This window comes from Emydura macquarii, unplaced genomic scaffold, assembly GCF_026122565.2.
Source record: "Emydura macquarii macquarii isolate MOO-44397 ecotype Brisbane River unplaced genomic scaffold, CSIRO-AGI_Emac_v2 contig_2676, whole genome shotgun sequence".
Taxonomy (NCBI): Eukaryota; Metazoa; Chordata; order Testudines; family Chelidae; genus Emydura; species Emydura macquarii.
Window position 1 is genome coordinate 23,895,274 of NW_027132813.1, and position 26,956 is coordinate 23,922,229.

Below are 26,956 nucleotides of genomic sequence, written 5' to 3' on the forward strand. Positions count from 1 at the left end.
CTGAGTTTTCCCCTCCACAGGCACTCCATCTATCTCTGTCACGTCCCTTCTGGCATTGACGTATCTTGGGTCTTCAGCCTCGTCTCGGCCGGAGTTCTCTCGTGCCGATCCTAGCTGTCCAAGCTCCAAGGGGCCCATTTCCACCCCTGCTTCTGGTTTGGTGCGATTTGGTTCAGGGTGCACTTTGGGCCCTTCCTCTATCAGGTCAGCTTCTCTAGCTGTGGCCCGGGTCTGCCTGCCTACCATGGCCGGCTTCAAACCCTGGGCCAAGATCTTTCTACCTAATGCCTTAGACTCCTTTCAGCCCTGGTCTTTCGGACCTTCCCTAGGGTCGGGAATAGATCTTGGACAATCTCGGAGAACATCGGGGGGTGGCCATCTGGGGAGGCTAGTCCATTAGTTTTCCCCGACCCCTCCAGAGGAAGTAGGGTTCCAAACCCTGGGAAGCCTAGGAACCACTCCTGCTGTCACCCTTCTGATACCTTCCTGAACTTCGATATCCACTGGGATGGTTGGGTAGTAACTAATGGCCCCATGGACGCAAGTTACCCCTGTGCGTTTAGCCTGTGTCAATTGGCTGCGCTTCATAAATTTCCCGGAAATGAGCGGAATGGTGCTCCCGGAGTCCACCAGTGCCAGGGTCTTGACTCCGTTTAGCTTCACAGGCCTCATATACCTATGCGGGATTAGGGTGACCCCCACAAGGTGGATTAGGCTGTAGGAGTCTGCCCAGGTTCCCAGGTTACATTGCATGGGTTCTTCCACATTGGGCAGCTGTGTGTCCCCACTCCCCACACGCATAGCATCGGTAACAGGCCCTAGGCACCCCTTTGTCCTTTGGGCTTAGGGGTCTGACCCTGCACTCCCTGCCCACGTCACCCCGTCCTTTGGTGACCTCCAGTGGGCCCTCCATTTCCCTTGTCTTCCGCCTGGTCTTCCCTGGGTTCTCGGGTGTCTGGATCCCAGGGACTGAGGTAGGCCATCTGACCCGGGGCAAGTCCTCTCTGGCAGGTCGGGTAAGACCCCTGGCCGTTACCCGTCTTTCTACTAGTGCAATTAGTTCATCATAGGAAGATGGCCTACCCAAGCGCAGAGGTCTGGTGGTAGCTCCCTCATGTACCAATCAATAACGAGGATCTCAAGGACCTTCTCTGGCCAGTGGATCTCCGGCTGCAGCCACTTCTGTGTGAGATGGGCGAGATCAAATAGCTGTGACTGCGGAGCCTTGGCCTCCTGGTACCTCCAATTGTGGTATCTCTGGGCCCACACAGCCACCGTTACTCCTGCCCAAGCCAGGATCTCTGTTTTTAACTGATGGTAGTTGGCTGCAGCTACTGCGGGCAGGTCATAATAGGCCTTTTGGGCTTCTCCATACAAAAAAGGAGCGAGAATACAAGCCCACTGGGCCTGGGGCCACGCCTCACATGCGACAACCCTCTCAAAGGTGAGGCGGTATGCCTCCACAATATCCTCAGCTGTCATCTTCTGCAGATAGCTAGTGGCCCATAGTGTTCACATCCCATCCGGTCCAGGGGTTTAGGAGGTCAGGGTCTTCAGGTGAGCCATCACTTCTCGCAAGAGGGCCCGGTCCTGGTTGGCGTGGCTGATCAGCAACTGGCTGGTCTCTTGCTGGAGCTGTATTGATTCCTGCTGCATGGCCATCTGGGCCCTGGTGGCCTCCTACTGGGCTGCCATGGCTTGTATGAGTGCCTTGACTACGTCTTCCATTATGGCGGGGGGTGGAGAGGTGTTTTTCTTCTCTCTTTCTCTCTCTAGCCACTAAGCACAAAATCCCACTCCTGACACCAGTTGTGGTGAGGGAGGCCTATTCCGCCCCATGGGTCTGCGCTTCCTTCGGCTACGCCGGTGTGTGGCTGGGTGGGAGTGGGGGGGGCCCGGTTCCACCCTCTACCCCAGGCCCCGACCCAGGGACCCTACAAGGTGTAGCCTCAAACAACTTAGTTCATGAGCTACTACCTTCCCTGGGTCGCTTGTCTGTGGCCCCCCTGCTTGCGGTCCACTTCCTGGAATCGGGTAGGTGGGTTTTCCCTTCCCCGCTTCAGTCTCTCCGTCCAGTTGTTTGAGCGGCACTGGACCTCCTTCAGGCCTTTGGGCCTGCGTCCCCTGGCCCTGCCTGGATGGGCTTCTCCTAACTCCTGTGGCTTGGTGCTGTGGTAGCAACAATACCAGCTCCAAACCTTGTAGCAGCTCTACTCCACTCCTTCACCCAACTCCCTCTCAGCTGCCCCTGCCTGCCTGAAACAGAAGCTTTTACCTGCTGTGGCAAGCTCCTTAATTGGCTTCAGGTGACCCAACTGACCTGGGAACAGGGATTTGTTAAATCTGGGGCTGATATATCTGCCTGTGACCCTCACGTCCCTTCCTGTTTTTTCATTAGTTGTCCCAAGCAATCAGTTGCGTTCCAGGCTCAGTGGTTCCTCCCCTTAGGCTGGGGGAGGGGCCTTTAGCAGTGAGCGGGCTGATGCCTGCCCACGTCTCAGTTTGCAAATAGGACCACTCTCCTACTGCCCTCTGCCTTCGCTATATCACAGGATGGAGGGCTGCATCTAGAGATCAAAGAACCATATGATATATCTAAATTCTTAATCATATTCATATGTATAATATACACACAGACACTTTAAGAAATGTCTTTGGTAGCATTGTTACTCCAGAGCACAAATGTAACAAGAAACTGAGAGTAGCTACTTTACCACTCATAAATCGGATCAACCTCCTTAACTAACACATATCTGCTTAATGCTAATAAAAGCACCCTACTACAGCCGTCAAGTCTGGCCCCGTCACAATATGTAGGGAAAAACCATCTTTTTGCTAAAACTTTAGCCCATAATACAAATCTTTTCCAGGACAAAGAGCTAAATTTATTAAACCAGAATATGGGGTTATCCAACCAAATTTCCTGTTGATTTGCCTAATTCAAGTCAGTAGGAGTAGAGTATCTAGAAGTCTTCACATTCTAAAAATATACTTTAAATCTTTAGTCAAAAGAATGGTACTGACCATGTGCCACATTAAACACATCTGCAGCCAAAGTTTATATAATTTATGACATAATGAACAGATAGAAATTGCTTTCAATTTGTTCAGATGGAATTTGTTAAATGTAACCTAATTAAAACAAATAATCAAAGCAGGCATTTGTAAGCTGCCAGTGTTTTTATTCGCTATAATTGTTTGGACACATTTCTTTGAGATTTAGGTAAAGAAAGTTAAAATCTCATTAAAATAACTGACATTAATTAATCAAGTTGTAAGGAGTATAAAGTATTTTTACTATTTTTCCTGGATTTTACCATTTAACCATTATCAATTACTAAATTAGCCTGTAGAAAAGGTTACTTTAGTTAGCATTTAGCTTCCTTTTAAGAACAAGTTATATAAAATGAAAAATCCCACCTTCTCAGCCTTAAAACTATATACCAGCTTATCATTGAGACAAAGTGCTTTGGAGATTCCAGCTTCATTTTCACAAACTAGTTACTGTAAAACATTTGGAGTTTTGATAATACATGGAAGCTAAAAAAAAGTTTACTACATTTGGCAGAAACTCAGGACAAATACTATACATTCTAATTAGCAAAGAAAACCCACAATAAAATTGACTAAGATAACAGCGCTGTAAAATATTTTTTCTAAGAATAGCAGGGCCATGTGGTGCAAAACAAAAATAAAATGGCAGACAACTTTACTGATTGCCTGGTTTTTGTGTCTCACACATTTCAGATACACTGTATTCTTGCAGTTGTACCTATTGATAAATATGAGCACTTAAAGGTACCTAAAAATAAGATAAACTAACAAACCTTGGATAGATCTATTTAATACAATGCATCATGGGACTGAGAATGCCAACTGGGTACCAATCTGCACAATGCTTGTGAAACCTGCAACACTTGATATAAGGAATAAAATGCTAAAACGTAGCAAGCATGTCAGAATCTAGTTTTTCAATTTCAATAAAATGACTTTATCCAGATTACTGACCTGCTATATTTTGGCATCAAAAGGAGTTATCGGCATCGGGTAGGATTGTCACAACACTCAGCATTCGTCTAACTTTACTCCCATTGATGTTAATAAATGCAGAGTTAGTCCATGCTGAGACCTTCTGAAAATCCCATGGTTAAATTCAGAAAAAAAAAAAAAAAGGAATATATGGGCATGAAGTTCTAATGGCTTTATTCTGCTAAATTAAAAATTCACACCTTTGAGATCATACTTATGGCTTTCTCTCTCCTATTGAAGCAACAGTATTTTTGAACAAGGTGTATGATGCTACAGTATTTCTGAAGTCAAAAGAAGTTGCATATGCATATCTGAGGACAGAACCAAGCCCGAGGAGGTTGACAGTACATGTATAGTTAAAAAAAAAAAGTGTCTATTAAGGACTTATACATGGCAGACATTTCTTTCATCTTTTCCCTGATAGGCTTTGACTGGTTTCCTTTTCTTCTTTAATTATATATTCTTATTTGATTTATGGGCAGAACAGCATGTTATACAAATAAATATCTGCTTTTGCACACTGTACAAACTCTGCTGCATTCCCATGGAAAATTCTGGGGCAGGCTCAGATAAGTTATATATTTCCCCAATCACTCCTATTCGTCAGTTATTTTCTTTTATGAAGCCATAAAATGTAGATCTACTCTGAACAGTGTTGCTGTGAAACTGGACCTACTCAACAGATCCTCACACTGCCTGCATTCAGAATCACACTTGCTTGCCTTAGGGACACAAGTAAGTCTCTACTACACATTTTACTCCTTTTGGCACTTCAAAGTCCACTCTCCCATAACTGAGTTAGCTCTATGCTATGGGATATTACCGAAAATACTAATCATAATACCATGCAAAACAAGTAGAGTTAATACAACATTAAAGTTGACAATCAAACATTCAAAATTCAAGGCAGGCTGATGGAGGTCTGGTCCTCACTTAAAACTTTTGCCAGCATAGCTATGTCAGTTAGGAGTATGAAAAATCATTCCCCAATCAACAAACCCATGCCAGCAAAAGCCAGAGTCTAGATGCAGTTATACGAGCAAGAAAGTCCTTTTGCCAAAATAGCTTATTATGTTTGGGAAACTAGTATAAGCTGTGCCTCTATTAGAAAGGTTTAGCAGCATAGTTTACCACTATAGCTAAAACAGCAAATCCTTTTTACTATAGACAAGGCCTAAGAAGACTAGGACCTGGTCTACACTTACTTGGAAATTCGGCGGCAGTCGACGGGAGTTATGCAAGCTACACAGAGTAACTTGCGTAACTCCTGTTGACTGCTGAGCTTCCCTTCTGTGCGCTGTCTTCACTGCACTGCACCAACGGGAACCACGTTCCCATCAACGCAGCACTACACGACTTGAGGGGGCGGATTTACTGCGTCGACTTCCTGATCGATTGAGCGGGTCTACACTGACCGCTCAATTGATCCAGAAAGATCGATTTGACGGCGGCGACTTTGCCGCAGTCAGTATAGACATACCATTAGTCTCATTGGCAATGAAAAAAATAAAGAAATGTCAAGATTGTATGTATCATACTAATGTCTTATAAGTTTGCATAGTGAAATTACCATTCTATTTTCTGCCTCCCTCCTTCAACTCAAATTAGTTCCCTTTTTACTTTCCACTACCTTTTATTAATAAGCTACCCGACTTTCTGAATTTCATGTCACCAGTAATCCCCATCTCCCTAATCTTCTGTTGTCCACTGTTTTATTTTGAGGGAGAGTACTTAGCTATTCTCTAGCAGGATATACTTGTTACAATTACAAGTTTTGAAGTTCCAAGGCTTTCCCAAGTCAGAAGAGCTCCAGAATGCATTGTCCTCCCTCTTTAAATTGGAAAAGCCCTGGAACACGTCAGATTTGAAGATTGTGGCTAACAGAGTCCAATGGATGGTTAAAATAAGTACAGTGGTTTAAAGAAGTACAGTGTTATAAATGTTTTAGGTATTATTATTACCACTGAAGACAGGAACCAGTTCAGCAAAGATTATAAGCCAGATGAAACCTTAAAATGGATTTCAGCAAAGGCAGAAGAGATCTGTTTGGATCTATAGAAAGGTTCTATATACCTGAACAATATAAAAAGTTTGGATTTGGTTCAGTTTCCACCTTGTTTCAAAAGTAGTTAAAACCTATAAGAAAAGCAAAGTGTAAATCATTTCTTGCAAATTTACGTTATCTTTGGGTCTCATGAACTCTCAGGACTGAGATCCAAAAGCACACCAGAAGCTAGCTCAAAGCAACAAAACTTCACATAGTGCTTGAGGAGCATAAGGGCTTTCATACTGGGAAACGAATGGATAGTGGCCAGATGTGCTTTAAGAAGCTGACTACTGTATGATATTTTTAATTACCCTTTCCAAATAAGTTTTTGTGTGTGTACAAACAGTAGAGACTAAACTGTGCAAATTGCTGATGCAAGTTTCTAATTTTAATGAAGGTTTTTGAGGAAGTGCATTCTGCAACATTTATGACCAAAGCAGTAAGGCAGAATATCTATCCTTTTTAAGATAGATAAATACTTCTGGACCTTATCTCAACATACATTTTTTTGGGTTATATTCAATTTGTACTCAGGCAAGAGAGTTTTAGTCTCTACCACTGCTGCCTCTCCTCCCTTTCTGCATCTTAAACTGATTTGAATTTGTGTAGCAAATTCCACAAGGTTTAAACTGGACTTTAACAGACAGATTTTATTTATTGAAGACAACAAATCATTGACAGAAAGTAAATGTAACACAGGAAAAGACTAGGCATGGTTGTACTCTGAAAATGTCTTTGTAATTGTAGCCCCTTTGACAGGCACAATCAATTAGAAGTGGTCTGATTTTAACCAGTTGCAGGCTCATTACACTGCATTCCAGTTTGTGTTGATGAAAATCAGCTTCAGTCTGTGGCCTGGAACTCATATACAGCACTTCCTGGGGCCTCTTATATAAACACACTAAGAAACAGTTTTATTTGGACTTTTCCTTCCCCCTTTTATTTTACTATAATAACTTTACAAATCAAGATTAAAATAGACCACTTGTGGCCCATAACCAGAAACACACGCTTTGGAGTAAGATGTTAAAACTATGAAGAGTGTAAAACTTCAAATAGAAATTATTGCTTACAGTATTTCAGTATAAGACTTGAGACAAAAATGCTTAGGCTACAGTTTCTCTTTAATATGTCATTAGGACACTTCCTAGTTGTATGTAACATAACAGAGTGCTCTTTCGGTCAATAAAATCTACTTTATTTGAATGCATTTTCATAGAAAATGTACCAAGTAATGTAGTATTTTGAAATTATCATATATGAACACAAATTTTAACAACTTTCTCAGTGGAGTACACATGAACAGAAATAAATATGTATATGCAAAAATCAGTTTGTTTAGGATAAATACTTTCCCACAGCACAAAGCCCAAGTTGCAGGAGTTGCGAAAGTGGAATTAAATCCTCTTTCCCCCAGACATGGAGTGGAAACACAGCGGCTCAACAGCCATTAATACAGCACAGCACTGCAATAGTCCCATGGCTGTAATGACTCTGCTCCTCAAAAGATGAGGGCTGAAAGGGAAGAGGGGAATTGACAGATGTGGACAGATCAACAAAGACCTCTGATCAATGTGCAGCAGTTGTCAAAAAGCAGACAAGATATTAGGATGCATAAGGGATGAGGTGGAGATTGATAAAGAAAATATGATAATGCTACTATACAAATCAATGAGATGCCCTCACCTGGAATACTGTATTTAATTCTGATCATCCAATTTAAAAAAAAGATAGGGCAGAATTACAGGGGGCTCAGAAGCAGGCAACAAGAATGATTAGGAGCTCGGAAAACCTCATATGAAGAGATAGAAAAATTGGGATTGTTCACCTTAGAAAGGACACGAATGGAAGGAAACATAATAAAAATATATAAAATAATGAACGGTCTAGAGAAGGCAGGTCTTGAATGTCTGTTCTCCCAAGAACTAAGGAAAATTAAATGAAATTAAAGGGTAGCAAAATTCAGAACTGATTAAGGGAAAAGCTTTTTCACACAGCACAGTTTACCTTTGTAGCTTACTGAGAAAAAGGTATCAGAGACCAGAGCTTATCAGTATTCCAAAAAGGATAGGACATTTAGACAGATAAGAATATCTGAAGTTATAATAGTAAATATATTTTTACATGTATTTTTAAAAATGAGAATTTTGGAAGATATAACTTCAAGTTTCAGGGCACAAGCCAAATTTTAACTATTGGGAATAGGAAGAAATTTTCCCTGGGGGCAGGTTATATTAAAACTACTTTCTGCAACATTTCTTGTGCCTTCTTCTGAAGCATCTGATACTGATGACCACTGTTCGTGACAGGATACCAGATTAGATGCAGCACTGGTCTGACCCAGTATGGCAATTCCAATGTTCCGATAGATGATCTATGTAGTCATGGAGCCATAAGCCTGCACCCCCATGGCATGGTGCAGGAACAACCTCCTCGGTGTGCAGGATATCTGAACCCTCTGCATGGCCCCCTCCCCCCCCATCTCCTGTCCCCCTCCCATGAAGTAGAATCCACCTGTTCCCTTGTCTAACAGGCCTTCTGCATTATGCCCCTTTGTGGGTTATTTTCTATACCCCCACTGCTATTACTTCAGATATTTCAGCTTGGTTAAGACCACATTGCCCAGAGCCTCTCTTTTTGCTTGATGCTTAAGTAAAAACATAGGGCTGGATTCAGCATCAGGCTATGCTGGATTTAATGTAACCCAGAGCTGTGGACCCCTGGTGGTGGAAAGCCAATTAGGGAAAGGGAGATATGAAGCAGTACCAGATAACTGCAGCTCTCACTCTGCCTGGGGCCTTGAGCTTGCCAGTTCTGCCCCAAAACTTGAGTGGTGCTGGCTAGGTAGTTTGACTGGCAGGACTCCCATGAAGTGCTAGATGTTATTTATTCTTGCCTTGCAGAAACCCCAAGCAAGAAAACGTGTGAAACATTAAATAAGTTAAATGTATTTGTTTTAAATCTGAGAATGTCTTGCTCCAGAAAAGATCCTCTTTTAAATAAAGTATTTGTCTCAATCATTTAAATGCAGCATTAACGTTAAACCACAAAAACATTGATGTTATGGGTTTGAATTCAACTATCAAAACTATCCTTAGCTCACCTTGCTGTGCCAGTGGCTGAGGAAAGGATAATAATCAAGCATCATGCTGAAGAACTGTGCAAAACATGGACACAGTAAGTAGAGTCCTGCTAATCCATGGATATCCACTTTATATCTGCAGATATCCACGGACCATTTTTGCAGATCGTTGATGGATGCGGATCCAAATTTTATATCTAAAGCCCTGGAAATTTGTGGATATCCACTTTATAGCCATGGAACATTTTTGCGGATTAGACACAGATATAAATTTTGTATCCGTGCAGGGCTCTAACAGTAAGCTAATTATAATTTCACTGAATTTACCCCTTCCCCCAGCCACACTTCAGGGACCTGGACTCCTAATCATGCCTTTCACTTTACTTCATCATTTATAGTGCTTTTCTATGACCACAAATAACATGCTAAACAGCAATTTAATGTCATTAATAGTTTTGATTGGTCCTTCCTCCAAGAACTTCCCATTGATGAGGTAAACAATCAAAGTGAAGAATCTTTGGAGGTGTGACTTTCTGTAAAACTTCTCTACTGTAGAGATGAGCCCTATGAAGTTTTCCATACTCCCATGGAACTTACCCATTTTTTCCAAGGTGGATTGGAGACTCTATTCCATCTTTGAAATTTTGCATCAATAAAAACAGAACTACTTTGGAAGCTTGAGCTATGTAGGGGATCAGAGTGTGACTTTTAAGCTTTTGGCTAGCAGGAGCTAGGAATGTTGCAAAGGCAGCACCTTCAGCCCTGGCAGGAAGGAACCCACCTGCTCTTCAGCACCCCCCACCAGGACTGGCTCTCTCAGATACCAACAGGTCATGAGTATCTCTGCATCTGTATTGTAGAAGTGTCCAGATTTTCAAAATACTTAGCATCCAGCAGCTCCCATTGGTCTAATTACTGCATCTATTTCCCTCCCCCTATCCCAGGTTTAATACAGCACTGAAATTTCCCAAAACTGATTTAGAAGTTGACTTGCCTTTTCGTCTAGATTTTCCAAGGTAATTAGTCAGCACAAGAAGGACATCCAGATATGCAGCTCTGGTCACCAAACAAGGATTTTGCCTAAAAAACAAATTGTTGACAGAAAGTAAATTCCATACAAAACTCCCACTCTGCTCAGACACTGATACTGAAATTGTCACATAAAATCATAGAGCTGAAAGGGACTCTTGAGAAGTCATCAAGTCCAGCTCTCTGAGCTGTGGCAGGACTAAGTAAACCTAGATCATCCCTGACAGGTGTCTATCCAACCTGTTCTTAAAATCTTCCAATGATGGGGACTCCACAACCTCCCTTGGAAGCCTATCCAAAGCTTAACTACTCTTATAGTTAGAACATTTTTTCTAATATCTAATGTAAATCTTCCTTGCCACAGGTTAAGCCCATTTCTTCTTGTTCTACATTCAATGGACATGGAGAACAATTAATCACCGGCCTCTTTATAACAGCTGTTAACACGTGAAGACTGTTAGCAAGGTCTGCCCTCAGTCATCTTTTCTCAAGGCCAAACATGCTCACTTTTTTTTAAAAAACATTTCCTTGTAGATCAGATTTTCCACACCTTTCATCATTTATGTTGCTCTCCTCTGAACTCTCTCCAATTTGTCTACATCTTTTCTAAAGTGTAGAGCCCAGAATTGGACACAGTACTCCATTGGAGGCCACACCAGTCTCAAGCAGAGTGGGATAATTACCTCCCATTTCTTACATATGACACTACTGTTAATACACACCAGAATGACAGCCTTTTTCACAATTACATCACATTGTTGACTCATCTTCCATTTGTGATCCACTATAATCCCTAGATCCTTTGCAGAAGTACTGTCACTTGCCCTGTTATTCTCCATTTTGTAAGCATGTGTTTGAGTTTTCCTTCCTAAGTGTAGGACTTAGCATTTGTCTTTATTGAATTTCATCTTGTTGAATTGAGACCAATTCTCCAATTTGTTAAGGTCCTTTTGAAGTCTCCTGTCCTCCTAAGTGCTTGCAAACCCTCCCATCTTCATGTCATCTGCAAATTTTATAGACATACTCTCTCCACTCTATTATCAAAGTAATGACTGAAAATATTGACTGAGCCCTGCAAGACCCTACTAGATACGCCTTCCTTGTTTGACAGCAAACTACTGATAACTACTCTGAGTATGGTCATTCAACCAGTTGTGCATCCACCATATAGTAATTTCATCTAGACTGTATTTCCCTAGTTTGCTTATGACTGAGAATGTCCTGCGGGAATGTCTCAAAAGCCTAACTCAAATCAAGATATATCACATCTACTGCTTCCCCTCATCCACTAGGCCAGTAATCCTATCAAAGAAGGAAACTAGGTTGGTTTGGCATGATTTGTTCTTGAGAAATCCATCATGGCTATTATGTATAACCCTATTACCCTTTATGTGCTTACAAACTGATTGTTTAATAATTTGTTCCAATATCCTCCCAGGCATCAAAGGTAGGCTGACTGGTACATCAAGGGCAGTCCCCATCATAAGGTAACAGCTACTTTTCTGCTTTGGCTTAGAATATGTTAGCATGAGTTTTTTAATCTCTTTTAGTTTTGCACACCCAAAACTTAATTTTGGAGCTTTCAGCTGTATAGCATCAGTCAACTGTAAACTACTTTCTGCTACACTTGATCAAACCACAAGTAATTAAAATCATCTGGACAACATGAAAGCTAATTCAGGCATATTTCTTTGTTTTTCTCTACATGACTATCGTATGTTTCAGCCAGAATACCATTCGCTAGGGCATAATTTATAGAATGAAACAGAAACCCTGTACAATACAAACATAAATGGATATGGTGAGTGGGACTTGCATTTATAAAAAAAAAAAAACTGTAGGAGAGCCAACTAGGGCAAGCTTTATCTGTGACTAATACTCAGTGCTCAATATTTCATTTTAATTTTAGCTTCTGAAATTTGGTTTGCATGCTTATTTTTAAGCTTGAAACTCACTCAAGAATTTAATTACAATATATTTCAAGAAACATTCTCAACTTTACAACTCCTTTAAAATTATGGAAAAAACACTGGAACATTTTTGCAAGTTTACAGAGAATATACACAACCATGGCATGAAAATGAAAAGTTTGCCTTAGGTCTTTGGATAAAAGTTTTGCAGCTGTATGGACAAGGCAGTCTATGATGGCAATGGAAAGCCCAGCTGTTGTAACACACCTCCTGGAGAGGCAAATTTAGTTATGAACATATATAACCTAACTCATGTTTACCTCTCTGCTTGTAACTTTTTCATGCTACATATATTATTCCTATGCAGTGATAGAAGACATTGTACATTTTTAAAATGATCTGCTGAATTAAAGAAGGAAAAAATCCTAGTCTTTTTCTTTCTAGTAGAACCAATCTGAACATTCAGGGGCTTAACCTAATCTTACCATTGCAATAAAAAAGAGATATAAAGCCTCTTCTAAATGACTACCAAGAGATGCAACAAGAAGTGTATAGTTGTCACCCTCTGTTCTGTATTCCATTTATACCATCATTATCACAATAAATCCAAGCCTCTACCAGTTTAAGGACTGAAGTCTCAACATGTTTCAAAGTCTGGGTCATCTGTGAAAAGCCTGATATTTAAAAGTAAAGACAGCTTCCAACTTTGGATTGTCATAGCTCAAGAGCTGCAGCTTTGAAAATCAAGATCCATTTTTTGCCTGTGGTAAGAATATCATGTATTTGTCTCTGGTAATTTGGAATATATATATATATATACGTAGAACTGGACAACATTTTTCAGACAAATAGTCCATTCACTGAAAAACTGATTTTTGTTGACCCAAAAAATATTTGCAAATTTAACATGAAGTTGACAAATAATTTCGTCCAAAAAAAAAGGGGGGGGGGAGGGGTGGGGGGAGGAGGAAAAGGAGTGGCAGTGGTGACTTCCCGTCTAACTTTTAGCCCAGTGGTTACGGCACTTGTCTGGAACGTAGGAGACTTGAGTTAATTCCTCCCTCTACTGGACATGAAGATGGGATTTGAATTTGAGTCTCGTACATTGCAGGAGAGTGCCACTGGGTTGTAGTACAGTCTGCAGTATGACACCCTCTCTCTCCTTTGAAGCGATTTCTGCAGTGTATAAATAATTAAATAGTTATAGGAGCAGGGGGAATTGAACGAGGGTCTCCCGGCTCCAAGATGAGTATTCAACCCACAAGACTATAGTGTCATTCTCACTTTCTCTCTGGCCCATTGACTCTCCTGCAATGACTGACACCCAAGTTCAAATCCCTTCTCCCACATCAGGCAGAGGACAATTTAACCTGGGAGACACTGACAGTGTCCCTTTTTATTAGAGAGATAACAGAAAGGATTAAGGATATGATACTGTCACGGAGGTCACGGATTCCGTGACTTTCTGGGACCTCTATGACTTCTTCTGGGGCAGGGTTATAATAGCTGTCAGCCCCATGGCCACTGGAGCAGAAGACCCAGGGTTGAAGCAGCTGCTGGGGTTGGGTCAGCCCCACTGGGGATGGAGCAGCAGCCAGTGGTCAGTCCCAGAGCCTCTGGAGCAGTTGGCTGGCAGTCAGCCTCAGGGCTCCCAGAGCAGCAGTCCGTGAAGCAGCAGCCGGTGATCAGCTCCGGGGCCGTCAGAGCAGCAATCCCCAGGGCTGCCAGAGCAGCAGTCAGTGCTCGGTCCCTGGGCCACCAGAGCTGCTAGCCAGTGGGATGACCGCCAGAGCAGTAGTTGGACCTCCCTATGCAGCGCCCAGGGTTGGATCAGCCCCTCTGGGGCTGAAGCAGAGTGGTGCTGGAGCAGCTGCAGAAGGTCAGCCCCCAGTGGTGCTCTGATTGTTATTCCCCCCCCCCCACACACACACACATACACACACATCCTGTAATTTTACAGTCAGGGACCGGTTGCAGGCATCTGTGAATTTTTGTTTATTACCTGTGACTTGCCCCTGACTTTTAGTAAAAATACCTGTGACACAATCTTAACCTTATGCTGATATTTTATTTATAATTAGTTTCCTTTAAGAAACTAAACCCACAGAATGGAAAGATAGGTTTGAAATGGCCAAATAAAACCAAATTGCTTTTAGTCACTAAGTTTTAAACTAAGCCATGGTATTTTTGAGTGGTGTCAAAAGGTGTTGGCTCTCACTATACCTAAAGAGAATCCCGAATGTGTGACACTTTGTCAGATCATAAGTGATCCAAACACAATAAATACTGTGTTTGTTCTATGGAGACATCCATTGGCAAGTGAGTCAATACAATGCCTTAATGGCTCTTTCAAAACATGGCTGCAAGGTAAAGTCCATATGATTTTCCTAGCTATATTTTTATGAGTAGGTTTTACAATTTGTAATACAAGTACAGTCCATGTATAGAAACTCATGAATAATTATACATCTTTCAGCACATGGATATCTCATCCATCTGAGCCAGAAAAGCGAAATAGTGCAGAGAAATCAAAACACACTGCAGTGTTAGAGTGCAAAGACCGGCCCACAGCAAAGATGCATATCATTAAGAACAATGCCCATAGGAAGCCATTATAGTTTAACATGGCTATGCCTATTTTAAAAAGTTGTTATAAAAAAAAACTTCTACACACATGGACTAAGCAAAGTCCAAATATTTACACAGCCACATTTCAGTTCTTGGCAGTGTCTCAGTGTTCTCAATTTTCACATACTGGTTTGGCAGAAACTGGGAGCCTTTCAGAGACAGCATGTTCAATGCATGGGGAAAGAGAATGACTCAACAGTGAGCCTCCAGAACACATTAAGAAGCAAAGTGATGGGTTCAAAACAGTTCCAGCTAGCCATCTGGAGAGAAGAGGACTATGACTGTGACACAGCTGAATTAAAATGGGGTGGATGGTGGACATAGAGAGTTCTGCCTGGACCACAGAGAACCTCATGGGAGCTAAAACTGCCCCCAGACTCCCAACTTTTTATGTTTTGACCCAAAGCAAATTTTCAGTTTGTATTACGTATGTCTGGAAAATATGGCAGACATAACCTTTACTGAAAAAGTGACAACAGCACCACAGCATCAAATAAGTTTGTGTGTATGTGTTCTGATTTAAGAATGGTGCTTTATTAGCTTAGGATGAGCCAAATGTTTGTTGTTGGCTTGTTTCAGGCTTTGGACATGTGAGTAAAATTCCTAGCAATATATGCCAGCTGGACAGAGCAGAAAATCCAGTTTTCCAAAAGTGAACAATTCCAGTGTTGCTCTGGCTGTTACAAAGACGCTCAGTGTTGAACTCAATGCTGAAATTGACTTTGCATAACATCACCTAATAGCTGAATGATCTATGCCTAAACATTTCAGTGTTGCACACTCTGAGTAATTTAAAATCGTCATACAGATTTCTACACAAACTGTACTTTTAAACTTTATTTTATTGTTAATATAAACATTTTTCATACCCTTTCCATTACAAAGGCAGTTATCTAAATATACTGGTGCCCTGGTAAATAAGCCTAGCAGAAAACATGTCTCCAACCAAAAATCATAACAGTAGCAAGGGTGTGAGCTATAAGCCTTCAAGACAGCACTCCTTATTTTTGTCCACAAATGGCCAAAATTTAGGTCACCTTCTTCCCCACAGGAATATTTATGAAAAAAAATACATGATGCATCCAGTCCAGATGACTAATCAAATCAAAATATGGAGAAGAAAGGCAGCTGTTCATAAAAAGTAACACAGGACTTGGGCTTGACAGAACATTTATATTTGAGGGATGAAAAATGTGGTTTCCTAAAAATTCCATGTGGTGCGTTTCTCTGTTTCTCTAAGATTTCCAAAATATCTGGGATTAGTCAGATACAACTTCTGGATGTCATATGGCATCTGGAAACTCATTCCAAAATTACTTAGTAGCTTTGTCTGTTAGCTCTTCATATGAGAGATAAGTGCAACTGGGGCTGATTTTTACATCGACCAATGTATTTCAACATTTCAACATGATAGTTTGAAATATTTCAACATGATAGTTTGAAGTTAGTTCAAGTGATGTCTTGGGAACTGGACTCATCTCCGCTATGTGCCAGTTAACACATACACAGGATGCCTGTTACAAGCCAAGAGATATTGTGGGGCTTTTTGGGCAAAGAGGGAGGGGAAGTAGGGGTGTCTGGAAGCTTCCAGAAATTATGTAAGTGCGGGTAGGGGATCAACAGATGATCACTCAAACAGGGCAAGGCCTTGCAGGAATGTTCTTTTGTCAGAAGAGACAAGATATAGTGCTTTAAAAGCCCCACTAAGTCAACATTGAATTTCATAAGTTTGGGGGCTTAGGATGACTTGGAAGGAACAAAACAGGAAGTGTGAAGAAGTAGTGAGGTTTGTATGAGGCCCTTACCTGCATTATTTCCTTTTGAAAGCACTAACAAGCTCAAGTTTGACATTGTTTTCTGCTGGGAAAGAGTTTCCTGACAAATGAAATTTCATCTTTTTATCTGTACTTGAATTCTGGATCAGAAACTTGAAAGCAAATCACAATCACACTCCATATCGAACACCAATGTCCACTAACTGTGGGTTAGACCTTACAAATAAGACTTACATGAATGGCCACTTTTATACCATTAAAATTGAACAAATCACTGGGGAAACAGTAGTCTGGGACTTGGTTATAGTTACATTTTTAATGCTGGTATGTGAATATAAAATTAGAAAGTTTCTGGCAAAAAAGAAAGCTTTCATGAGTTCCTAGAATCAAGGGATATTTTTAGCGAAAAGATTAATAAAACTAAAATTCCTTTTATCTTCATGGGCTCATATTCAGATTTCAATGAACAAGTCCAAGGTCAGCAGTTATATAATAATATGTCATTGGTATAACAATAAGCGATTTGTTTAAAGCAAGAAACTGATTGGTATGTGAATCAGGAAATGTATCCTTCACAAGATATTCCCCCCTCTGCGAATGTAAATCTGAATTTCCAGGTTTAGAATCTTAATGTGCAATATTGTATTTTGATCCAGCTGGCTTTGGAATGCATAAGAATGTTGGAACTCCTTTGATTTTTGTTCTACCTTTACCTCCCCTAAGCAGTAGTGATTGTACACTAAGTATATATAAAATGAAATTAATCTTAGTCTCTCTCAGTTTGGAGCTCTGCAAATATTTTTTTTTAAATAAAAGTTTGTTTCACCTTTTATAGTAAAGTCATGCTCAATATAAGGCAGTCATTGGTTAGCTTACTCTGGACTGCAAAAACTGACACCCAATGAATAGGCATTTATTGGAAGAAACTAGTAGTATTTAGCCAAGCACATTCCATGCTCACTGGACCAGGTGTTTAATTGTATCAACAGTATCTGGCTAAACTGCTGAAACTAGGCACTTGTTGTATTCCTGATTTATATCTTTTTCTAAAGAAGATATGAATGAATTAAAAGTCAGGTTCATCCCCTCTGATGTATCCCATGGAAGAGAGTAAAGAAATGGAAAACTCAATCCTTTGGCCTCATTTCTGTCAGCACAAGGAGGAAGGATTTGAACCAATGCAGTACTGTGCCTGATCCCTTTTCCACCTCCAATCTCTTCTGCACAAAACTCAACAGAAACCCTTAATCCCAAATGCCACCATACATTGCCATCCAAATCATAAGGCTTTCCCCTCACAAGCTGCTAATGCTGAGACTTATTATAGCACCATAAGCACGTGTGATGTTCCCCTCTGCAATCTGGACTGGTGAACCACTGTATCACCCCAACCCCCACTCCTGGAGCCCGTCTCACTCTTCCTCACCGTGTGAACTCCCACTCCTGGGCAGATCATGCACAACCTCCAGCAAGCAAGTTGCTCCCAACTCAATGAGTGAGTGCCTCTAGCCAGCCACTCTTGGGATTATGGAATGGTATGATCCCAGTCAACACCCCCAGTCCCAGATGCAACCCTAGGACATGACCTCTTACAATGTTCAGTGCTGCCCACTGCACACTGAAAGCTCTTCTGTTCATCAATTTATCAAAGAAATTGATATGCACCAGCCTTGTCACTTCAAAAGGAATCTTTACACACTGTAAACCAAACGCATTGCTTTAGATAAAACTAACAAATAAATTTATTAAGTGATTTTAAGTGATTATAAGTCTGAGGAAAACAAATCAGATTTGATCAAGATAAACAAAAGCCACATGCATTCTAAACTTAGTTTAACACTTTCAGCAACCTTACATATTCAGATGATTCTCAACACAGGCTGGCTGGTCTGCCTCCATCCAGGCCCTCCCCCTGTGATCAGCATGTCAGTTGCTTGGTGGTGTTTGCAGATGGAGGTGAAAGACTGAGAGAACATCAAAATGCCTACCTTTTTTTAACATGTTCCTTCAACTCCCCCCTGGGGCCTGGTCCCCCTCTTTCAAGGTCTGGTGACAAACAGTATCCGTGCATGGTTCCCTCCATGTCCTGAGTCACTATGTTTTTTGGGGATTTGTTTGTCGACGTCTGGGCCAATCCTTGGTCCTGGAATGCTGAGCTGGGTTGTGCTCTACAAGGTCTAATGAAGTGCGAACTGCCCTTCAGCTCTGTAGAGTTTTCCTTGATCTGTCTCAAGCCATGAGACAAATAGCTGGGAATATTACATAGCGAAGCCTTATAACCATACACATGACATTGCCACAAACATATCACTATAACAATAATGTTCAGTATGTCATGAGCATTCCAAAAACATCTTACATGACATACTTTGCATTAAACAATACACAATTACACTATAAGGGTGAACATGAATGATACACAATCATACCATAAGAGTGTGATAAGGGTGTGAACACACCATAAGGGTGGGGTTGCAGGGTGTCACAGCATGTCACTAGTAGTAATATCTTTTGTGGTCTCCCACTCCTGACCTCCAATTAAAGAATTCAAAAGAAACACTGCAAGAGGACATTCATGCAGATTCCTGGTCTCCCCGTAGAAGACCATAAACTGATCCTATATTAATAAATGCTTTAATTTCATATGCAAATAATGCACACAAGGATTCTTGCATATAAAACTGAAAATAGTTTGTATTCATTTATATAACATTAGTTTTGAACTTTTTTCCTCACTGAAATTAGATATTTTCAAAATCAGTAGTTTGCTTTGCACTTGCTATTTTTGCTCAGTGTGAAGTAACTGTTCCAATAATAATAAGCAGAACAGGAACTATAAAAGTATATCAATTCTGATTATTTATTCAATATCTAATTTAGTTAAAATGAGTAAAAATATTTTTTATAATCAAACTCAGAGGATAAATATTTTAGCAATTTCATACACGAGTAGGTGGCCAATATCTATAAATAAAACAGCTGTGTGCATACAATTTAAACTCAGCTTTCATGAGACTGTGTAAGTTTAATTGTAGATCTAAGTTATATTTTAAAATTTGGGATAAAAGCTTTCAATTGCTTTACAGGGTTTTGGAGGCTTGATTCTCTATGGATCAAATTACATATGGACTTAAAAACTGGAACCAAGATGTACTCATAACCATTCTGAATAGACATCTAATCTTACTATTCTAAACTCTGAACTCCATTATGTTTCTTCATTGTTTGTTACTCTCACTTGTTACCTCCTGTGCTATGTTCCCCTCCTGCTCAAGCTCCCCTCCCAGAAATAAGAAAACTTCAAAAAAATCTACAAATTCCTCTAAGCTTCTTTCTCCTCTTTAGGCACACTCAGGCATCAAACTTCCCCCCCTGAGGAGGAATAAGTTTAAGGCTAAGTCATTTTCCTTTTATTGAGTCCCTGGTATATGTTACTGATAATAGGATCAGTTAGACTGGGCACACCGACTCCTAGTGGTCTAGTCACTTTATATTCATTTCTCTCTGTTCCAGGATGGATACAATGTTGGTAGTTAATTAGAATTTCTTGAACGCTGGAAAGGACAAAGGCCTTAAAGCATTTTAGACAACCATCTCTCAATAGGTCAGATCTACAATCAAAGCTTATAAGAAAGCTGAAAAATCTGTTCCTCAAGTCTTAACAGAATGTTCTGAAACATTTGTTTCTATCTTGGAGGAAAAAAACTAAGTGGCCTTATGAGGCTGGAGAGATGTGCAGAGTGGCCACCTGGCAATCCTGACATTCTTTAACTAGACGCTACAAAGTAGAAGTGGCTTTTTCAGAGGCTGCATTTGATCGCTGGGTTTGTCAAAATGCCATTTTCCCTTACTTTTTCTCCTCCTTTTCTTCGGTTTCCATTTCCCTACCCCACCCCAACGCACACTCAGGTGGGTTGCTGCTACTTCCCAATGACCTGAGTATGAGAAAAGACAATCTGAATTAACCACAAAGGTCTGCTTATAACAAAAGAAATCCTCTATTCTCGGTTTAGTCCCATTTAGGTTAATTGCAGGTGACTAACTGTTCTTTAGTTTACAGTGCATTTGAACTCTGGAAGTTGCTGGTCTGAGGACAACACCACAGCTTCCTGGCTTATATAGGAGAACTCTACCCAGAGGCTGCTCTTATCGCATTAGTGAGAATGGGTAATCCCAACAGTCACTCTCAGACCAGAGTATTATTCTGTTACGAGAAAACATGTTTATGCTAAGTTCATATAATCTATTCCTATTCATATTTGAAGTGCACAACACAAGTTTATGCACTGTAAAGTAATAAATAACTAACTCCACAGCGTGTAAACACAGATTTGTTCCCAATATAATTCATTCAGACAGAGACATAGGGTTTAATCCATTGTTCCTGCTTTATACCTACATCCCCAGCTTTAAAAATTTACTAAGGACTTGGCTGCTGAATGACATGCATATAAAACAGTGGCCACGATTTTGCAGCCTACATAGAATCTTTTTCCCCGCCCATACTCTGTCCAATTAGCCCAAAACACACTTGAGTGGCTGAGGTAAGGGAAACCAGGTCCAGCCAATCTCACATAGGTCTTTCTTAGAGGGTCTTTCTTAAATGTCTAGTGGAGAACTGGAATAACAATTAATCTTATGTCTCATTTGACACAAATGATTCACTGAACTGCCTAGTCCTCTCCCCAGCCTTTTATGAAAAAAGTAACTGTTATTGGAATTTTAAATATTTTCTGGAGTTTGGAGAGATGTCCAAAATTCCTGGCACGAACACTCCCTATCTGATTAAACTTTAAGATACCCTCTTAGAAAAACTGCACATATATTTTGCATAGCAGAAATTTGTGTGAAAGACATTACTCAGCAACAGCTATATATATTTAAAACTGCACTTTAAATTCACTCAGTTTATAAAAAATAAACTGGTCTGCTGTAGTTTCATTTAATCCCAGCCTCTATTGCTTTTAATTTAATTTTTTCCCTTTTCACCCCTCTCATATTATAAACAAAATGGTTATTGTTCTAACAGTCTGGCTAAAATACTGATACTACTCGTAAAACCTTTGTACAAAATCCTGCAACTTAGACAACCCAGCAGAACCAGTCAGAGTTTTGCCTGTGGACTAGGTTATGGCCTAGTTCCTAGTATAGCTGCACTGCCACAGGAAGAAATTTTGACTGACTCACAAATTCTTCCCTGCTCTCACCTTGTCCCTGGAGTGCGGGGGGTCCTTTGCAGCATTGGGAGTTGGAGCCAAGGTTCCCTCCATTCCATGTCTCTCTCTCCCTGCTCACTAGCTTGTCAGAAGATGCAGCATCCCTGCAAAGCCTGCTCTTCTCCCTCTGGCCCAGAATCTTGATCCAGGCAAGCCATGCTTGGGGAATTAAATGGCAAGGAATTATGGCTCCTTGCTCCCTTACACAGCAGCATAAAGATAAGTGACAAATTTGTTCTGTGGAGGTAAGGCAGGATTTGGCCCTTAAACGGGTTGCTTTTGTTATCTATACAGTCTAAGAGATACTCCAGCTCTTGTCAATAGTATGTTGGATATTTTTTTCAGCCTGTAAAATGAGATTAGGCCTCTAACAAAAAGATAAATTTTATGCAGGAAAAGCAGAAAATTGTAAAAATAACAAAACAAAATGGTAGACATTTCAGGGAACTTTATCATTTTGAAAATAAACATTAAGGGGATGTGGTAGATTTGCAACTGCTCTGTAATTTATGAATAGTGTATGTTCACATGGTTATTGGGGGGTTTTCTTTATGACTATATTGGTTTAACTCAACAGGAGTCTGTCTGGAAAAACAGGCAGGAATGAAAAGAATGGCTCAAGATAAGCTACCTCTCAGCAAACACTTGAGAACTGTTAAGAGACAATGCCAGAACTATTAGCTTTGATGATTTTGCCTCCTCTGCGACCAGCCTACAGAAGTATTTTGGACCAGGATAGGCAAGACCCATAAATATAGAAGAACAAAAGAACACAGGGAGGATTGAAAGGAGTCGTAGTCCCCAAACTTTTTACATCGTGCCCCCCCATTGCTGGGTGTGGAGCCAGAGGTAGGACCAAGTGCAGGGAGCAAGGGGCTGAGGCTGGGCCTGCAACTGGGGCTGGAGAACAGCGAGGCTGGGTGGCTCTCCCTCCCTGCCCCCCATAGGGACTGACCCAGGCCCTGCTGTTGCACCCCCCCCCCCTCGAACGTTCCTCTGTGCCACCCTAGGGGGACAAGCCCCACAGTTTGGGGACCTCTGCTCTACAGCGTAGTTTTTTTGGGGAACTAGAATGAGACACATAGACCTGCTATGAGCATCTGAAGAAGTCAGGGTTACCTAGGTTAGCATCAGAACCTTTAGGTAAGACAGAGATGCTTATAGGTTAGTAGTTGTTTTAAAATATTTTTTTCTCTAATGCTTTGTTCCTCCTGATAAAATAAACAATACTTTGGTTTAAGAAGGCTGTCAATGCTCCTATATTCACCACTGGTCACAAACTTTCAAAGCAAACAATTGAAGGAGCCCAAACTTAGTCAGACCTACTGAGTAAGAATGGAGGATACACAGGTTACTGTAGCACTGGGCAGAGTCTAAAAGTGGGAAAAGCACAGGATTCCACCCAGAAGAGGTAAAGGCACAAAGCATGACACCTGAGGTGATGCACTCAGAGAGTCAGAAAGGAGAGGTTCCCTATAACTGTTACAGAGTAGATTCCACATATTATATAATTAGTTTTGGCATCAATAGTCTGTTGGCTTTTAACTTTTAAGAACAGAGCCAGTGAAAGTTTGCAAACATTTCTGGCAAGAATTTTATCCCCAAATGTTGAAAATGTTTTTATAAATTCATAGTTTTTAAGGCCAGAAGGGGCCATTAAATCACTTAGTCTGACTTCCTGTATACCACAGAATTTCATCCAGTTACTCCTGTACTGAGTCCAGTAACTTGTTTGACTAAAGCATAGACTGTGGCATGGGAATTTTTGTTGATATTGCTCAGTCTGATCATGGGCTTGGCTATGGGAAAGAAACTGCATTGGTGTCATTAGTTGACATTAAAATATTCCTGCTGATCCTTTACAGCTATTAAAGCATAAGGAGGATAAGTTAATGAATCTGCAGAATTGAACTGAGTTGGACAGAGCCATTCTTGGGTTGCTCTGTTCCTGCTCTGCATCCTGTCCAGAAACATCCACAAGTAGGGTGTGTAGCAGTTACTAGACATGCTCAGCAGTAATTATGGAAGCTGTATAGAAAGTTTCCATAAAGGGCAAGCACTCTTGCAGGAACCACCACATTCACTATCTGACAGCTGAGACAATTAGAATTTTGGGAGGCGAGGCTTAAAGAAAGTCCTATGGATTTATCTTCTAATTGATATAGGGCTAGGAGATGTATCTGCTGTAAGTGCTGAGTCCAAATAACTATATCACTCTGGATACAGATGAATGTTATTCTAGCTTTACTTACTAGAGAAGTCCTCAGACTAAAGAATGGTCTGTTGCAATGTATTTTATGGAACTAGAGGGAGAGTTGGGAGTGGAACATTTGCCACTCCTAGAGGCTAAGCCTCAGGAATTTACATTTAGATATTAGCTAACTGTATATAAGAAACACCAGTAGATTTATTACCTAATAGCTTTGTTTAAAAGTTATTCATAAGTATTCTAGACACTGTTCACAATTTTTTTGTCTATTAAATGTTTAACAAAATTGAGTGGTACTCTCTCCCAGAAGTTCACTGGGAGATGTTATTAACATTACATACAGTTTTTTCAATACAGTAGCCCTGAAAGCTTAGCCATTTAGTGCTTTTTGCAAAGAGAGAACTCTGGCTTCTGCTTCAGCAAGAATTAAAGTGAGATGCAGGAAAGGTGAGTGTCACAAAGTTGTACATAATTTAGCCAGTAGCTGGTACACTAATAGTGACTAAGCAGGGACTTCTACTTGGCACATTTACATGGGCAAAACAGAACTGTACTCTAACTGATCTAGGCATTACAATGTCCCCCAGCAAGGTAGCTTTTTAAATAGTAAAGACAGGACTTAACAGTGCAACTCATATTGGTAAAGCATGGTAAAGCATGGTGTGGATCTTTCCATAATGTTCAGCATGACAGTCAGACAATGGAGATCTGCATAATCTAGAGAAACAGAGGCTTCTCAAATTTGCTGTACATCAAAAATTAATTAAAAAAGGCTGCTTGCAAAAATGCCGTCCCAAAGGATGCATCAGCAGAAAAGGCTTGGACCAAGATGCAATGTCTTAAAAACGCATGGATGAAACTCCGTGTTGTCTTATAAATATCAAGCAGAGGCAGAGGTACCTCCTGACATGATGCTACACGATACTACTGATGCTGCCTGTTTTGTTCTACAGTGAGCTTGTGCTCCATGGGTCAGGGAGGAAGGTGTGCCAGATGATACCAAAGTTGAATACTTGAATAGAGATCTACTGGGAGATGTTCTCAGAAGAAATAGCTTCAGGAAGAGAACAGGCAAGTGGGTAGTCTGGTTTATGTGAAATTCAGAAAATGCTTTGAGGTGAATTGCAGATGTAGTCATAGCAAAAATTTGTCTTTAACCAATATTGTATAAGGAGGGTCTGCCATTAGACACCCCAGTTCACCTACCCATCTGGCCAAGTTAATAGCAATGAGGAAACCAAACTTCACAGACAGATGAAGCATTGAACAAATAGCCAGGGGTTCAAAGGTGGCTTGGTAAGTGCTGAAAGGTCCCTGTGACAGACTAACAGCACTCGCCACCGCTGCTTGGAACTGGGAAATAGCTCAAGCAGACACCCACATCCGCAGGTGTGCTCCATCACACTTCCTTAGGGTTCACCGGTAATCGTCCTCGCTGTCGTCAGGACTCACCATGTCCTCTTACTGACCTGGCCCTCCGGCCAAGCCACAATCCATGCCTCTTCCTCCCCCCCCCTTCCAGAGGATTCTGCAGTCCTGGCTCCACCACTTACTTTAGTGGCTGCTGCAGTCTACCACCACTCCAACAGCGATCTGGGGGAGGCAGGGAGGGACCTGGGACTGCCCACTACTCCGGGTCCCGGACCAAGAACCCTCTGTGCGGCTAACTTTTACCGCCTCCCCTGCAACTCCTCGACAGACTTCCCTGGGCCACTTCCCGGCAGCACCAGTACCTCTTCTGTCCTTGTATCAGGGCATCTGCTCTGCTGAGCTCCCATAATCAGCCACTGCTCTGTCCCAGGTGCTGACCTCCTTTCGCCTGCAGGGCAGGCAGCCAGCCTTCCCTCCCCAAGCTCCTGGGACTGACTGCCCCTGTTCTGCTTGGCAGCTGCCTTTTATATTGGGCTCCCAGGCCCTGGTTTACTATCCTGCAGTTCCTTCCAATTGGTTGCTTCTCCAAGGATTCTCTTAACCCCCTCCTGGCCAGTGTGGGGCAGACACTCCACCACACATCCTCTCTTTCAAGACTGCAACCCTCGGGAGTAGGGCTGCCTCATGCTCTGTGCCACCTGGAGATAGTCTCTCAGGGTCTCCCTTTGCTTTTCCATGTCATTCAAGCACAGTCACACCTCCTCCTTTTCCTTCAGCGTGATCTGCAGTGCTTGCTCCATAGTTACCAGCTTCTCCTGTAGCTCTCTGATCTGTCCCACCCTTTCCTCCATGGTCTGGGTCTCTTCCTCAGCCTGTTCAGCTTTCATGTGGGTTCCCTTATCTGACTGGGCCCTCTCTGTCCCTGTCATCCTACCCACTGTCTCCCTTTTGCACCCAGCTGGGTGTGGGAGATGCCTCTCAGCCAGACCTTAATTTCCTATTGGCCCATCCCACTGGTCAGTCTCAGACCTAGCCTGGCTCCCAGGCATCCCCTTTTTAGCCTTTTTTGTTTCAGGGGGCAATGCCTTTTTAAAAGGCCCTGCTCCTGGCACCAGAAACATCTCTTTGGACCCTTCCAAGCCACTGGCTTCCCTTGCTCAACCCCTTCCCTTGGACTGGCCTTTTCTTTTTTGTTCCTGTCTGAGCATTCCCTCTGTCGGTGCCCTTCAAGCCCACAGGCCCAACATGCCCACTCCCACCCTGTTCCCTTCACTAGTGGGATTCTCTTGGGTTTCCTTTCCGGCCCACCCTCTGAGTGAGGCTTCCACCACCTCGCTCGGTAGGGGCAGCCCATCTGCAGGTGACCCAGCTGGTCACAGAGGTAACTGTACTTTGGTCAGGCTTTCTGCTTCCAGACCATGGGTCCTCTCCTTATTTCCAGCTCTTATGGCCTTTTTCTTTTTCTCCTCTCTGGTTCCAAACTAGGTTGTGCTGCTGCTCTACCACCTGCAGCAAATACTCTTCTAGGCACCGGTTCGTCCCCCACAGTCTCTACTGGTTCTCCAGGACCTGCACTAGCAGGACCCGGATTTGCCCTGACAGTTTATCTGTTCCCTTAACTAGGGTTGGCCAATCCATGGCCCAGCTAGGGAGGTTTTGC

General features: G+C 41.7%; 1 protein-coding gene across 2 annotated transcripts in view; it reads right to left on the reverse strand.

Annotated features, from left to right (window-relative positions):
- The window catches only part of THADA (THADA armadillo repeat containing), a 345,314-nt gene that overhangs the window by 86,858 nt on the left and 231,500 nt on the right, over positions 1 to 26,956 (reverse strand). For both annotated transcript variants that reach the window (XM_067565060.1, XM_067565061.1), the window contains exon 31: positions 10,153 to 10,238. In XM_067565060.1, coding sequence (XP_067421161.1) covers positions 10,153 to 10,238 — 86 coding nt within the window. The remainder of the gene's footprint in view (positions 1 to 10,152; positions 10,239 to 26,956) is intronic.